Below are 15,045 nucleotides of genomic sequence, written 5' to 3'. Positions count from 1 at the left end.
TTATCGTGCTTTATTGAGTCGTACCAGCAAAATCGATATTACTTGTTTGATAATTAGCTATTCCTCTGCTACGCACCTAGTCATCACGACACCGTACAGACAGATAAACTTTGCCGAATGGAATATGTTGCTTGAAGCAAGCTTCTATTTCTCTCGTTTAAAGATGGTGATGGTTCCTGCCCTCAACAATTCGGTTATTTAGAAATGTATTTCCATCTTGTCATGATGATGTCAAACAGGCAGCTAGAACTTACCGAATTGAATAACTCGGCGAAGTAAGCTTCTTTAGCCCTGACTGTCGTTGCTGGATGTTGATGCTCTCCGTCCTCGAAAAGAATTACGTCAAAATGCCATTCCGAATAATTGCATGATACTGAGCCTAAAGAATGAAAAAAAGTAACACATTGGTAAGGCATTGCTTATTGGCCATAGAATTACGTCTAATAAAATTTTGCTTATAGATGATTTTTACAAAATGTGGACAGCACAAATATTCCTTATAGATGTTTTACAAAAATGAATAGTATTAAAACTTCAACACACGGCTGTTCGCCTATTTTACTTAGAAGGAGGAGATGTAATCAATGATTTTATGCACGATGTGCTCACACACGAAAGTGGCAGTCTCTGCATAAACAATTCGCACAAATATTATGGCGAGAAATAATAAACGTCATTGCATAATTTACCAATAAATAGGGTTCCACAGTGAGTGAGCAAAAAGATACAACTTCCCCAAGGAAGAACGAGTTCGCACAGCAGCAAATTGTTCTCAAAATAAGAAACAGTAAGCTTCCATCACATAGCTTAAATTAGCCTGTCATACTTCGGAGGTCACTGACGCTCAAGGTTTATGCCTACCTTGAAATCTGCGGCACCGTGATTTAGATATATTCGCTTCCATTTCCTCATGAAAAAAGATTGTTTCATATTAAGAGGCATCCTTCAAAGCGATATCTTTAGACTCGTGCTTGCAAGCAAACGTGTGTATTTATGTTGCCACGCTGTAGGGACCGTAAGGAACACAGCAGCGAAACATTGTGAATAAGGAAACTATCTATTTGCTGGGCAAACATGGGCCCCAAAATGCAAATGACACTGAAAGCACAACGATAGCGGCTGGCAGTGTCCGCAATCGTCAAAACCTGATCGGCGGGTAAAGCGAGTCGGCTTTTTATAGATGACTCGTAAAAGGTTTCAGCGCTGTCACTGGTGCTTGAGTGCCATCCAGCACTTAAAAAGTGATTCACGTCATGCCTGTAATCTAATTACACAAGGCTCTGCAACAACAAAAACAGCAGATATAATATACAAGAGTCGCGAATGTTCCCATAGATGTAGGTGCGTCTTGCGCCAAACTATAACATTAAGCATTGTTGTATCCACAACCATGGCCGACTGGAGTATACGTCGGAGAGCCGGGGAACCGCGAAGTGAACAGCCCCAGCACTGGTACACGAAAGCCGTTTATTATTAGTCCGCGATGGGTATATGTCAATCAAGCTTAAAACGAAATTCAAAACCTGCTTAGTATATATACAGTTGCATGTGGCGATAAATCCTGCTGGATGGATGGGTTGATGGATGGATGGATGCTACGGCATCCCCTTTGAAAAGGGGTGGTAGCTTGCGCCACCAAGCTCTTGTTATTGTATTGTCAAATGTCTTGCGTATCTCAAATTAAAAAAAAGAAACAAAGAATACCTCTTAGCAAACTTTCTGAACCCCTATTGGGAAGTTTCTTTTTGTACGCCCCCGTTGTTTCTCGTTTCCTTACTTTTCTTCCGTCAATCATCCAATCACCTCTTACTAATCCATATGGCGAACATGTTTATTTCCGCCTGCTATGTCTGAGCCCATGGACTTCAAGGAGGCCAGAGGAGCCTAAATCGACCACTGGGCAGATATTTTCACATTCTAATAAAACGTGCTATATCGTTTCGCTTGCTTTACCGCAGGAAGCACATGCTTCTCCTTCCTTGTTGTATCTTACTTTATAAGTGCGAATTCTAAGGCATCGTGATCTCGCTTCAAAAAGTAAAGAGCTTTCCTTTGAGTTATCATAAACTGTTTCCTTCCTGATTTCGTTCTCTCCTCTGAAGGGCTTACTGAAAGCAGGTTTTTTTCCATTGCGGCCCACCCATGAAATTATCTCGAACACTAAGACTTTCTGCTTAACGCGCGTGCCCAGCGCAATCTAGTTTTGCACAGAAGAACTACTAAATATCACACTATTGCTAGCAGGCGATAAACGGCCAGCACGAAATGACAAACAAGTAGGCACGTCTGTATGTCGTTGTAGTCGGTTTGCTATGAAGGCGCATACCATACCTTTACCATACTAGAGACTAGAAACTACAGAAGACTAGCTAAGCAGCTAAGCAGCTAAGTGTGCCCGCCTTCATAGCTACAGACTTCCAAGTGTGTAGCTACAAGGCGGGGTCAGAAAAGCGGATGAATACAATGATTTCTTGCTTTTTCGTAACATAACTTTTTTTCAAGATGTTTTACCGTGTTTAAAGGGACATAAAAAAGATACAAGAAGTTCAGCTGGAATAAAAGAGGGACTTTCAGGAACGTATGCAGTTTTTGTTGGATGCAAAAATATGAGTTATTAGCGGAGATATTCGTAAGCAAAGGCCAAATATTTCTTCCTCCCTTTCTCTCACCCCAGATTCAGCGCTCAAGCAGCGTCGTCACGGACTCCATTGCTCTCAGCGAATCAGAGGGCGCCGTGACACGTCACCACTTGCGTAAACGGCCACGGCGCTGGCTGCATCATAGGCTGTATGGCCGCTGCGTTTGCGTTCGCTGCGACTTTTGCTTAGGCGTTCTGTGGCCGCGATGGATACCGTTACCGACGCTGAACCTTGCAACTAAGAGCTCGCCAGTGAAACGGAGCGCGAAATGAACCTCCGTGTTCGCTCGGTAGGTGTTTCCGCGTACGATGGCGGTGAGCCGCCGGCCGCGTCGACAGAAAGCGAAGCTTCGTTATAGTCGACGGAAGGCGAGGTGTCCGGTCCACCGCCAGACGACGATATTCCCGATAGAACCAGCATATAAAGTTGCGTGCGCACTCGGTATGGTTTATTCGTAGCTTTTTTAATGACATCCCTATTGAAAAATCTCGTATGCACATGTTATACGTGGTTCGTATGTACGAGATAATTCGATACGCATCCTCGTAACCCCCGTATGGATACGAGTACTTCGTATGCCACGTATGCGGTGCCATACGAGGACCTCGTATCCCACGTGTGTACACTCTAATCTTGGTAACCTATAAGTATACCTATAAACATCAGTAACTAATAAAATAACGGTTACATCGTCAGTCCTTTTGATGTTTTCATTATTATTGCTCATGCTAAGGGTTACAATGATGAAACTGAGTGCGACGGGAGCTGTTTATTAGTTACATTGATCTGCTGCCAGCATGTAACCTCTATATTGTAACCTATAGAATTTTAAGTAACCTTTAACCGAGACCCGACGGAGACATTATATAGGGAGTGGAAGTTCGCAATTTACACAGTATAACAAAGCGCAGGATAAGTAACCTGCATGCACACGTTGTTGATCCACTTGATAAGCCTGTGTACGGGTGTTCAGTCGCAAATTTTGCATGGGAGCAAATTACTCATTGAGCCGGCAGAGCCACATATCGGAAGTATACGCCGCGGGAAAAGAATGTTCTGCAAGAATAATGACGATTCTTGCCGGAAGTACAATCACCGAATGAGCAAATATTATATACAATTAGCGCTTTTCACGGGCCCTACATGTGTCCTGCAGAAAGCTATCTCGTTGCCGCCGCATGCCGCTGCCGACACACGCCGCCGCAAGTGTTTGTTATGAGTCTCACATTCACGGATTGGGGAGCACTTTTGACGTATGTTTAGTTTATCTCGTGGCAAAGTAATGCTCCTCTGGCACTTCTGCCTTCTTCATGAGGCGAGGAAAAAGAAGCATGATTATTATTATATGGTGGGAACCTGGAAGGCCCTTTTGCCGTGTTTACTCAGTGCGAATTTGGTTGGGCGCATTCATGGAGCAAGCTCAATCGCAGACTGATGTACCAACGTTTTCCTCATATTACAACCATCTAGAGCAATGCGTCGTTGCCTAGAAAGCGCCCAAAGAATTTAGTAAGTGTTGCCCCAACGGAATGTATCTTAATTGAGCATTTTTAGCAAACCATCTCTGCAGCCGAGGTGCGAAATTGATGCAAACAAAATGCAATCATTAAAAGGCTTGGCACGTTTCTCCCATTATTGATTGTGCACTCAGCACCGGTACGAGTAAACGTGTGCAACACGCCACATTTCGCTATATTGTACAGCAGCAACACGGTTGGTCCAACGGGCCAATGCATGTCAGCGCAGCAAACCCAGCACGGAAAAGCCGCATACAGCCACTCCACTACCGCGGAGCCGTGTAGACTGATGAAAGATACAGTTGTCTGAAGTTTATACCCCCATGAAGGCTATAAAGAATGATTGTGTTCAATGCGGCAACATTGTTTCTAAGAGCGCACTATGTCCATAAATTTGTGTTTTTGTTTTACCCTCAACGAACCCGTTTTTGTTTGAATATGTGCCGCCGGATCTGAATGTCCGAATCGTGCTTCAGTTACTGTACTTCACTGCAGAAGCAGCGGCCATGTTCTTATGCCATCTCTCTGCGTTTCCTTATATAGTTCCAGCATTGCATGACGGGACGTAGATGCAAACATGGCGTTGTGAGCTGTGCATGCGTGTTTCGTTGCTGTTTTCGCGCCAATTTTGTCGGGGACAATGGCATTGACAAACCGGGACTTATTTGGGATAGCGCGCGGTCGCTGCAAGGAGTCATTTTGTGACTGTGAGCGATACAGTGTTCTGAGGTCGGCGAACATTCGCTGTGACTACTGTGATCACTGCCCCGGATCGCATGGAAAATTAGACGAACTCGGTAAGTGTTCTTGCATTGTGCTGGTTTGTCTGTATTCGGTATATAACTAGGCTGCAGCTTTTCTTTCATTAGAGGGGAAGGACGTGAAAAAGAGAAAGCAAAGGGGTAAGCAGCGATTTGCGCGGAAACGCATCCGTGTTATGCTAAAAAAAAGCTTTAAGGCTCGTTCACGTTACCGGCACGGCAGCCCGCTGCGCGTTCGCGGGCCGCCGTTCGATGGCGGCTTTCCTCGCGAACGGCGAGATTTACTTGCCGTAGAGAGGATGTGACCATAGGATGTGACCGGGACCCATTTGTGCGGCAGCCGTACAGCGAAGTGATCAATCGCGACCGAGGAGTGGTCGTTCTGGCAACGACGGCAGCCTATATACCGCTGCTCATCGTTCGGCGGCGCCGATATCGTCGCTAGGCCTTTTCCGGTTCACCTCAAAGCTAAAGCTGATGGCGCTTCGGAATGAATCACCGACGCTCACAAGCCGCAATATTTCATACCGCTGCTGTCGCTCTTCGCAATAATTATAGACAATGCAGAAAATACGCTAATATTAGCGGCGCCGTCGGCAGCGATGCGAGCACAGCCGCGCCCGTCGTCTCCCGTCGGTAAGCCGTGCAGTGCAGCTGAGCTGGACAGGTATCGGAGCTCTCGTTCGTGTTTAACGTTTGACAGTGGATATCGTTTTTCGTAACGTGTACAATGTATGCATCACTTTACGTAGTGGAAATTATTTTGCGGGGATTTGCGTGGAACAGAAGCTGCAGCCGATGTTTGCGTTGCCGGTGGCGGGGGCGCGCAGGTTCGCGGTCGTCGATTGGCCCGTCGGTCGGGCGGCGGCAAGGTGGCTTTGGCGGCGGCCGGGGCCCCGGCCGAATTTCCGTCTACAATTGGACACCTCTCGCGCGGCAGACGTTCTACGGCACTGGAGGCCGGTTTGCCGTTAAGGGATATTTACCGCTAACGTGAACGTGCCTTTACTTGATTTTACTCTCAAGTGGCTTGCACGCGGTGTTGCCGATCGCTGCCTGTGGCGTTCGCTTTTAATGCGTGAGCATTGTTCGGCTACTTCCCCAACAAATATGTCCGTAACTTAACGCCTTTCCCATAGGAATACACAGAGCTTCATAGGAAATACATAGGATACATACAGGGTGTTTTTTTTAGCTGCTCCAAATTTTTTAGGTTAGAAAAATATAAATATTGGTCACGTTATGTTTACCATTCGAGTGTACGGATTGGCGGCCTCTAGATACAGAGCAATTTCCGCACTTACGTGCGTAATTAGCGAAGTTACGATAAGTAACTTTCTAATTATGAACAATAGGTGGCTACAGCAAATGAGTATACTTTGGGGCCCGTCCTCGACACTACCTATCCCAATGATCAAATTTGGAATAGCGGAGTTCATGTGGGAGCTACGCGAACAATTATTTCCCCTTGGCAGGCTCCTTGAAACCGAAACTGGCCGCGAAAAGAGCGTCTGTGTCGACGATGTCGCCGCCCCCCAGCCTTTCGTCACGTCTCCGAAGTCAGCGCTGGTCCGGCCCCGCGAGCAGCTTGCGTTAGCTCTTTGCTGTCTGCGGCGTTCGCAGTCGACGCTACAGACTGATATGACGTTGTGCCTGCAGTATCTAAAAGCCCAAGGAGCGGGGTTGGCGCTACAGCGCAACGTGGCGCCCGACGGAATGACGAAGTAAATTTGGCGGCCCGCGGGCATTGAAGCGCCAGGCCAACGCCGCAGACAGCAAAGAGATTACGCAACCTGCTCGCGCGGCCGGACCGGCGCTGACTTCGGAGACGTGACGAAAGGCTGGGGGGCGGCGACATCGACGACACAGACGCTCTTTTCGCGGCCAGTTTCGGTTTCAAGGAGCCTGCCAAGGGGAAATAATTGTTCGCGTAGCTCCCACATGAACTCCGCTATTCCAAATTTGATCATTGGGATAGGTAGTGTCGAGGACGGGCCCCAAGGTACTCATTTGCTGTAGCCACCTATTGTTGATAATTAGAAAGTTAATTATCGTAACTTCGCTAATTACGCACGTAAGTGCGGTAACTGCTCTGTATCTAGAGGCCGCCAATCCGTACACTCGAATGGTAAACATAACGTGACCAAGATTTATATTTTTCTAATTTAAAAAGTTTGGTGAAGCTAAAAAAAAAAACACCCTGTATAGTGGTATATAGTAAATAACGACTCATGCACACAACCTACAAAGCATGTCGGGGCTCGAACCCTCAACCTTCCAAGTACGCAGGCTGTCGAACCCTTGACCTCCGAAGCAGAAAAAAACTGGTACCCCAAACCTTCCAAGCATGCAGGGTATCGAACTCTCGACCTCCGATGCATATAGTGTTTGAACCCCGATATTTTCCGTGTGGCGTATTGAACCAATGGTCAGTACTGATTAAGCAAAGCTCAAGTGATGGTCAGTTGTAGTCAAGCGATGGTCAGTAGAGCACAATGAGGATGAGCAAGTGGCACCATGCTTCCAAATGCCTAAACTCCAGTGAAGTTCCTACAGAATTCTTTTTAGTTGAGTTGTACGGATGCACGTCATTTTGCAAAATCGCAGAACGTCGCCCTTTTATTATATTGGTTTATTTGTATTGCAGTACAATAACTTTTTGCAGATGGTAGGTAAATTCATGACCGCAACATTGTATATTACCATGGGCATGCTTGTAATCACTTGGACGCTTACAAAACATGTTAACAAAAGCTTTGTTGACAAAGTAATTGTGCTTATGAATACCTGTAAAATCCTATACCAGCGTACTAACCACACTTCTGCATTATATTCTAATTGCCTTGCATGTAGTGCTCACAGATTGAAATGCGACATAGCGAGCTTGTGGCCGCCGGTACATGCAGCGCAACCCCTGGAAGGAACACGTTGCATTGTGGTATTTACCATGAGAGTGAGCGTGGTTTGAGCGTGGGCTTACTGCTTCCGGTTGCCAATGAGCGGGACTGTGGTTTTCCGCAGCGCCAACGTACAGTGTAGCGGTATACCGCAATGCAAGATCGTGCTTCCACAGGCAACGCTGCATACATGAGCGGCCATGCGCTTGCAGTGTCGCATTTTAATCCGTGAGCACTGTACATGCCCTTCTGTGTGAAGAAATAAGCAGATAAATTTAATGTTTGACAGGGTCTGTGGAACCAGCTGTAGCTGGTAATGATGTTTCTAATGTGCCAAACTCCAGCCAAGCGGTGACTATCGATACCAGTGAGTATATGAAGCCAATTTTGTCCAAAATAAATATATACTATACACATAGAAAAGCTGTTTCCTGTGTGTTTTACAGCATCTGTTATAATAGGCAACGTTCATGCTTTTTGGGCTGAGCAGTGTTTCTACAGGCTGATTTCAGTGGGTCTGGCATTTAATGAAAAAGTGAACGTGCGATACGACTCTGAGCATCGTCGATAACTTGGATTTCATAGTGCACATTAAGCAAGCATTGAATGACAATACTTAGTTGCCTAATAATGTAAATTTCATTTACATTTTATAATGTTTATTTGCGGGCGACGTTTTGCTGAGATAATTGGAGCGCAGTCCTAGTGCAAGCTAGATCCGAGGTTCAATATCGGCTGTGAAAGCTTACTGGCCGCAGCAGACATGCCATCGGCGTTTTTTTTGCACTAAGTTTTGGCTTACAGGCACGCCTAACAGAACGCTTACTAGGCACCTGGCACCCAGTATAAAAGTTATAGCTGAAATTTAACCATTGGGCCAGCATGTGATGGGACTATATATGTTGAAATGCTCTAAACACAGAAAAAAAGTGAGCAGTTTATTACTAGTTCCATTTTTAATTCCTGCTTAGTGTCCACAATGCTCCCGAATTTATCAGCGATGCTTGGAAATTCTTGAAAGCATCCTGAATTCTTGACAAAATTCGAGTCCCATTAAAAACACTGTATATCACCAACGTGCTGCCGCCAAGATTCTCGGGGAGCAGTCGCTCGTAGCAGAATGTGGGATAAGGTGGCACTGTCTTTCGGAATTACTGGAAACAAATATGTTAAACTTCCAAAATTCTCCCGAGGCGTTTTACAAGTAAAAATCGTTACAGAAAGAAATTGTATAGTACACAGTGACCTCAAAGTATTAAAAAAATGCTGTAATGTCGATCAGAAGGGCTGTCGCAACGTCGTATACAGTTGCTGCTGGTATGTCGCATTTTTGGTTTCCATATGCTCACAATCTCTTACGAGTAACTGATGTTGGTATTTTCTTGCCTTACTATAGTGACCACACAAGAGACATATGATGCAAAAACAGAAAATCACAGTGGTTCTTGGGAAGAACATAATGGTTAGTGCACTAGAAATTTATACCCAAATCTTTGCTCTGTCTTTGGTGTTTAATGAAGCATGAATTCTGAAATTTTCTTCAGGTCAGGTTGCTCATGGTGTGCGGGGCCACTACGAGATGGCAAATTCCTCGCTACCTGGTTGCTCAAAAGGTTGGACAGCTGTCAAATATAAACATGTATTATCACTCACTGTCAAATTTTCTTTCAGACAGCACTCCTTGGACTGGGGACTGGCATGTTCGCGGCACAGATGCTACTGAAGCTTCTGAACCACAAGATTCTGGAGGAAACTGTGGTATGAATATGGAAATATCTTGACTAGTTCTTACTGTGTGAATGCAATGGCAGATGGGTTAAACTGAAAATAACTTAAACATATTTTTCTGATGATATATATCTTTTAGAAATGCCTCACTGTTTAAGTTAGTTCAATTTTTGTTTGTTAGAACTCCTGCTTTGGCTCACCTCAAAGTTTTCTGATTGCTGTTCAACAAGTGAGCAATATGCTTGTTTGTTGTACAGTTTGTTGCTGTTTACTGTGTCCTAGTGCTGTGCTGTTGTTGGACATATGCACCACTTTCCAGTCTTGATGTATGTTATATGACTCCATATAAAAGGGAGCGGGGTAGTGTGCTCTTAGTGGACAGGTATGAATTTTGAAGAAAGCTTGAGGGTTAGCCTACCTCAACAACCTAATGGTTTGATGCGCCAAGTATACTTGATGCATTAAATTTGCTGACGTTTAATTAAATGTAGCTGTACCTGGCTCTTTAGTGATATTTGTTATTCTTAATCAGTAAACTGGCGCTTTATCCATATTTTTAACATGTACGTATTGTTACATTTTGTTCAAGTAGTCTGAAACCAGCATATGCATTTAAATAACCTACTTTGTTGTTTACAGCAAATGCAGACTTATGTACCACAGCTCCTGGTGAAACAGTTGAGAGCAGCAGCTTACAACGCGCCAATGACTTGTCCCTTCTGCCTACAAGAAGCACAAATGATCCGTCGCTGCTGCCTAATACAAGCACCAGGGACCTGTCCTTGCTGCCTTCGAGAAGCGCCAATGACCTGTCCTTGCCACCTACAAGAAGCACCAATGATCTGCCACTGCTACCTACGAAAAGCCAGGTTAGGAAGCACGTCTGCAGTGCGTGCCAATTCACCACAAGATACCTCTATGGCTTTCTACGTCACACGAAATATGTACACATGAACAAAGTCACACTAAAATGTACCATATGTCACATGCGGTATGCCCACGTGAAACACTACAAGGATCACATAGAAAAATCTTGCTCATCATCTGCTGTTGATAACAGATTAATACCTGTAAATACGCTTGACTTGGAAATGTCTAGTACTCAGGCTAGTAGCCAGTCTTTGTGTGCCTCATACGTGATGGATGCGAAAACTAGTTCAGTTAATCAATTGACCGTCGAGGCTAACACAGACATTAGTACTGCAGAGACACAGGCTTCAAGCCCTCAATTGATTACCAAACTGTCATGCTTGGCTCGGCAACTGGAGTCACAACATCGCTGTACGAAAGTAGCTGTAGACGCAGTAGTACATGGAGTTGCAAATATCTTGGCAGCTGCCGGCGTTGCGCTTGATGTTTCAGCTCTTCATAATTCCAGTGCAAGGAAGGCACTTTATTGTTCCGAAGGAATATATGTGGCTCCAGTAGAGGTAACTCTTGATTGTGGGAGTAAAGGCTATATTATTCCTCTTAAAAGCCTGCTTGAAAATCTGCTGCACCACCCATATTTTCTCCATTGCTTCAAGTCCAAATTGGACATCTCAAGCAGTGACCTCCTCAAGGATTTCACTGATGGCACGAGATTTCAGACACATCCCGTTGGCAGTTCCCATGATGAAAATTTAATTGTGATGTTACTTTACTGTGACGATATCGAGTTGGCCAATCCGATTGGCATGAAAAGAGGCTCTAGAGGTAAACTAACAGTTTTTTATGTGTCATTTGTAAATATTAAGGCATCGGAGAGGTCGAAACTGAGTAATATTTTTTTACTGGCTGTAGGAAACTCAAAGGACTTGAAGTCAATGGATGCAAAGGCAAAGCTCCTTAGTGACTTTTTTTCTACTGTGAATAAGCTACAAACTGGCTGTGACCTTCAAACAATGCATAGCAAAGAAACATTTTTTGGGTACCTGTTGGCATACTCTGGAGACTCCCTGGCATGCCACAACATAGCAGGATTCAAGGAATCTTTCAGCAAGAATGTCCGCTTCGCATGTAGGACTTGTATGGTTGCAACATCTGAATTTTCTCGCTTCCACTATGAGATAGAGTGTTCTTTGCGTACCCAGTGTCAATATGAAAAGCAGTTGTTGCAACTTGAAAAATCGGATTCAAAGAAAAGCTTCACTGAGCATTCAGCACAATGTGGTATCAATTCTAGGTCTGTGCTGTCCAAAATCAACCACTTCTCGATCTTGACAGACCTGCTTTATGATCCGATGCATGTCCTGCTAGAAGGGGTTGTTCCGTTTGAACTGCAACTCTTTGCAAAATTCATTGTGAGAGAAGCTTCATGGATCAGTTTAAGCCAACTCAATGCTGCCCTGTCTCAATTTTCTTTCCACAAGTTTGTGAGCAAAAGTGACTATCCCAGGCCTTTTGAATCTGATTTCAGTTTTCCTTCTTCAGCAAGTTCTACTTATGTACTTATGCTGCATTTTTTGTTCATAATAGATAATTTTGTGCCCAGAAACAATGTGCAAGAGCCACACTGTGAGTGTTTTTTGTTGTTGTGCATAATCACGCAGCTGTTACTTTCTCCTGTGTTATCTCCTGATGTGCTTTGGGATGTTGAGCACCTTATTGCACGTCATAATGAACTTATTGTGAGGCTGTATGGCTCAGATGCATTTAAGCCGAAGCACCACATGCTGCTGCACATGAGCACACAGATAAGACGCTTTGGTCCTTCTCATCATCACTGGACAATGCGTTTTGAAGGCAAAAATGCCCTTCCAAAATCCAAGAAATTCTGGAATTTCAAAAACATTCCCTTATCAGTTGCTGACTTTTTTCAAACGCAAATGTCCAGTGATCTTTGGGAAGCACCAGGTCACCCTAAACTTAAAGAAGCTCAACGTGGCATGCCAGATGTTGGAATGCCATTCATCCTGACGTCTGATTTCCTACATTGTGGTTTAGAGACCAGGAACATTGGCGAAGTAGCTTCTTCTGTGTCGTATGCCAATGTTGCTAATGTAAAGATCTCCATTTCTGATGTTGTTGTGTTTTCAAGAAGTGATGGTCCACTGTTTGGAGAGGTACAGGCAATTGTATCCTGGTGCAGCAACATTTTTTTTGTTGTGCATGTGCTTGTTCAAGCCAGATACGCAAAGCATGTAAATGCCTTTGTTTTGCTGAAGACAACGCATACAATGGCAATGAGGTCTGAATCGCTGTTGTACCCATGGCCCCTGTTTGTGTACTCAAAGGATGACAATATTTATGGGATCACAAAGTGTCTCCATGAGTGTCCTCTCTGAATAAAGTTGTGATTTTTTCAACATTGGTGTAAAGCCCACACAGCCCAGAGAATGTTTTTATTATATATGTGCAGTGGTGTCTTACAATGAAGTACTGTTCTTATTCCAGGAATTCTTTGAGTGGCTTCTTGAGAACTTGCCTACATTTTCTCCGTGTGTGCAACCGCTCCTTGAGGGGAAAGTGCTTTCACAAAGACAGCACAAACAGCTATGTCGCCAGCTCCGGACAGAAATCGCACTCTTCTTAGAGTGAGTTTTTCCTTCCTCAAGAACACTAAACCATCCCTTATATCATTCACCAGCTTTTCATGCAAAAGCAATTCTTTGCTGTTTGATGCGGAAATAGAATGAGTGCTTCAAAACATTATTTTTGCTGAACTATCTGCAGTGAGAATGATATAATCACCAGCAGCAACACTGCCCAATGTCGTTGGATGTACAAGGCCCTTGGAGATGCTCTTGTAAAGATGTACCCACACCTGATGTGGGATGAACCAAAGCCTGAAAGCCGGCTGCAGAAAACAAGAAGCCAGGTTTATGTGAGTCAGTGCTTATGTTTATAACAGGTAATGAGTGTGCCATAGATTGAAAGCATTGTATGCTGGGTCTTGACTCTACTGAATTCAGAAGCCAAATATTCAATCATGTCAAGGAAGTTGTCCAGCTTTGTCCTATACAAATAACAGGCGGCACATTTGCTTCTATATATATTGGCATTCTTTGAAGGATTGAGCATTTGTACATTTGAATGCTGTCTTTTTGTAGAGTGCGTTCATAAGGAGGCTGTCAGTGGCAAGAAAGGTCCGGAAGCACCGGGCAAGGAAAAGTGCTGTATTAGTTGTGTCGCCGGCACCCCGAGCAACTATCACAAATGAGAACGCTGCTTCTGAACTACAGGTTTGTTCCTTAACATCTTTAATCAGCATTAGAAGCAACATTATGCCAAGTCTATTTCTCTGTATACATTCTGGCCAGAGAGGGGCGCTGCCATTTATGCATATAATTAAATTCCTTCCAGGCCCTAAGCTCTTCAAGTATGAGTGCTGCATCACTTGATATGCAAAGAATGAGAATCCTGCTGACGGTGACGCTCCCAGACCGCCGCAATACACACATGGACCCTCTCCCACAGTACTTTTTGGTGGAGGAAATAGTAAGTTAACATTACTAATATTTTAAGGTTGTGTGAAGACAAAACATAGTTGAATGATAGAAGTCAGGTGGAGATTGGATGAGAGTGTTTTAGCTAAAAAGCCAACATTCCTTATGGGGACTTGCATAGCGCAGGCAAATTTCTGACTTAAACGTGAGCTCTTTAGATTATGCACGCCTGTTCAACCTATAGTCTGTTACTAATGTTACTTTATGGGCTGAATATCATAAAAGCTGCTGCAGATTTGTTTCTTTGAAGAAAACTTATTGCAGGTTGTAGTGCTTATTTCGTGAAATGCCACACATGACACATGAAGCAATCATTATGCAAATGTTATTGACATAAGTTAAAACTTTGAGTTCAGCTGACAGAACAGGAAATGTAGCAGGAATAAAAGCATGTGAGCCTAAAGAAAACAGAAAAGCAAATAGGTTAGCAGCGTTCACTGAACGCTACGTACTTGGCAGTCTGTCAGGAATTTTTTTTGAAATGTGCAAGAATGTCATCTTGAAAACTTTAAAGTAAGTTTAGAAAATGCATTCATTAAAATCGGCCAGTAAACATGATAGTAGTTTTAATGGTGAACAGTCTCAAGTTGTTCTCAGCGAATGAGCCAGTGCACCTAATTATTAAGTGTTATCATCTGTACAGCTTATTTTTATGATGTCAAACATTGTTTATTATTTGAAGCCCATTTCGCGAACACTTATTCATCCTAACTTTCTAAATTTCTGTGTTGCAGCTGTGCATTGAGGTGGAACTTCGGTTTGGATCGAAGATAACAGAACTTGAGAACAAACTCGCTGCTGTGGCGCGAGTCTTCTCGGAAAATGAAGAACAGGAATGCACGCTGGTGGATGTTATGAAGCACATACAAGGCAATGTTGGGCACAGTCTCATATGTGAGGTAGGTGGACATGCTCTCTTGAACACTTTGCTGCTCAAATCCTCTTATAGATGTGTGAACAGGGTTCTTTGCGAGACTGAAAAACCTAGTTCAAAATATTTGCATCTCTAGCTGGCTAACACTTCTAAAGTGTGATGTACGTTATTGTGTGGTTGGGATCTGTTTTTATGTGCCTCT

At 43.9% G+C, this 15,045-nt stretch overlaps 2 protein-coding genes and 1 long non-coding RNA gene across 3 annotated transcripts in view; 2 read left to right on the top strand and 1 right to left on the bottom strand.

Annotated features, from left to right (window-relative positions):
- LOC119459142 (uncharacterized) overlaps positions 1-4,664 on the bottom strand; it is a 72,597-nt gene extending 67,933 nt beyond the window's left edge. The window contains exons 1-2 of the mRNA XM_037720971.2: positions 4,637-4,664; positions 255-379 (exon numbers count right to left, since the gene is read on the bottom strand). Of these exons, the coding sequence (XP_037576899.2) occupies positions 255-379; positions 4,637-4,664 (153 nt within the window). The remainder of the gene's footprint in view (positions 1-254; positions 380-4,636) is intronic.
- LOC119459141 (uncharacterized) lies at positions 3,306-13,371 on the top strand. Its single transcript, XM_049671602.1, has 5 exons — positions 3,306-4,953; positions 9,486-9,572; positions 10,182-10,411; positions 12,918-13,057; positions 13,197-13,371. The coding sequence occupies exons 1-5, from the start codon at positions 4,797-4,799 to the stop codon at positions 13,369-13,371; spliced, it is 789 nt and encodes a 262-aa protein (XP_049527559.1). The 5' UTR covers positions 3,306-4,796.
- A 205-nt stretch (positions 13,372-13,576) lies between these two features.
- Positions 13,577-14,819, top strand: LOC119459718 (uncharacterized). The gene is made up of 3 exons (XR_007468024.1): positions 13,577-13,705; positions 13,827-13,961; positions 14,704-14,819. It is a non-coding gene; the product is annotated as an uncharacterized LOC119459718 (long non-coding RNA).
- Positions 14,820-15,045: the final 226 nt, after the last annotated feature.

This window comes from Dermacentor silvarum, chromosome 7 (genome assembly GCF_013339745.2).
Source record: "Dermacentor silvarum isolate Dsil-2018 chromosome 7, BIME_Dsil_1.4, whole genome shotgun sequence".
Classification (NCBI taxonomy): domain Eukaryota; kingdom Metazoa; phylum Arthropoda; class Arachnida; order Ixodida; family Ixodidae; genus Dermacentor; species Dermacentor silvarum.
This window is presented reverse-complemented; position numbering and strand designations above follow the sequence as displayed.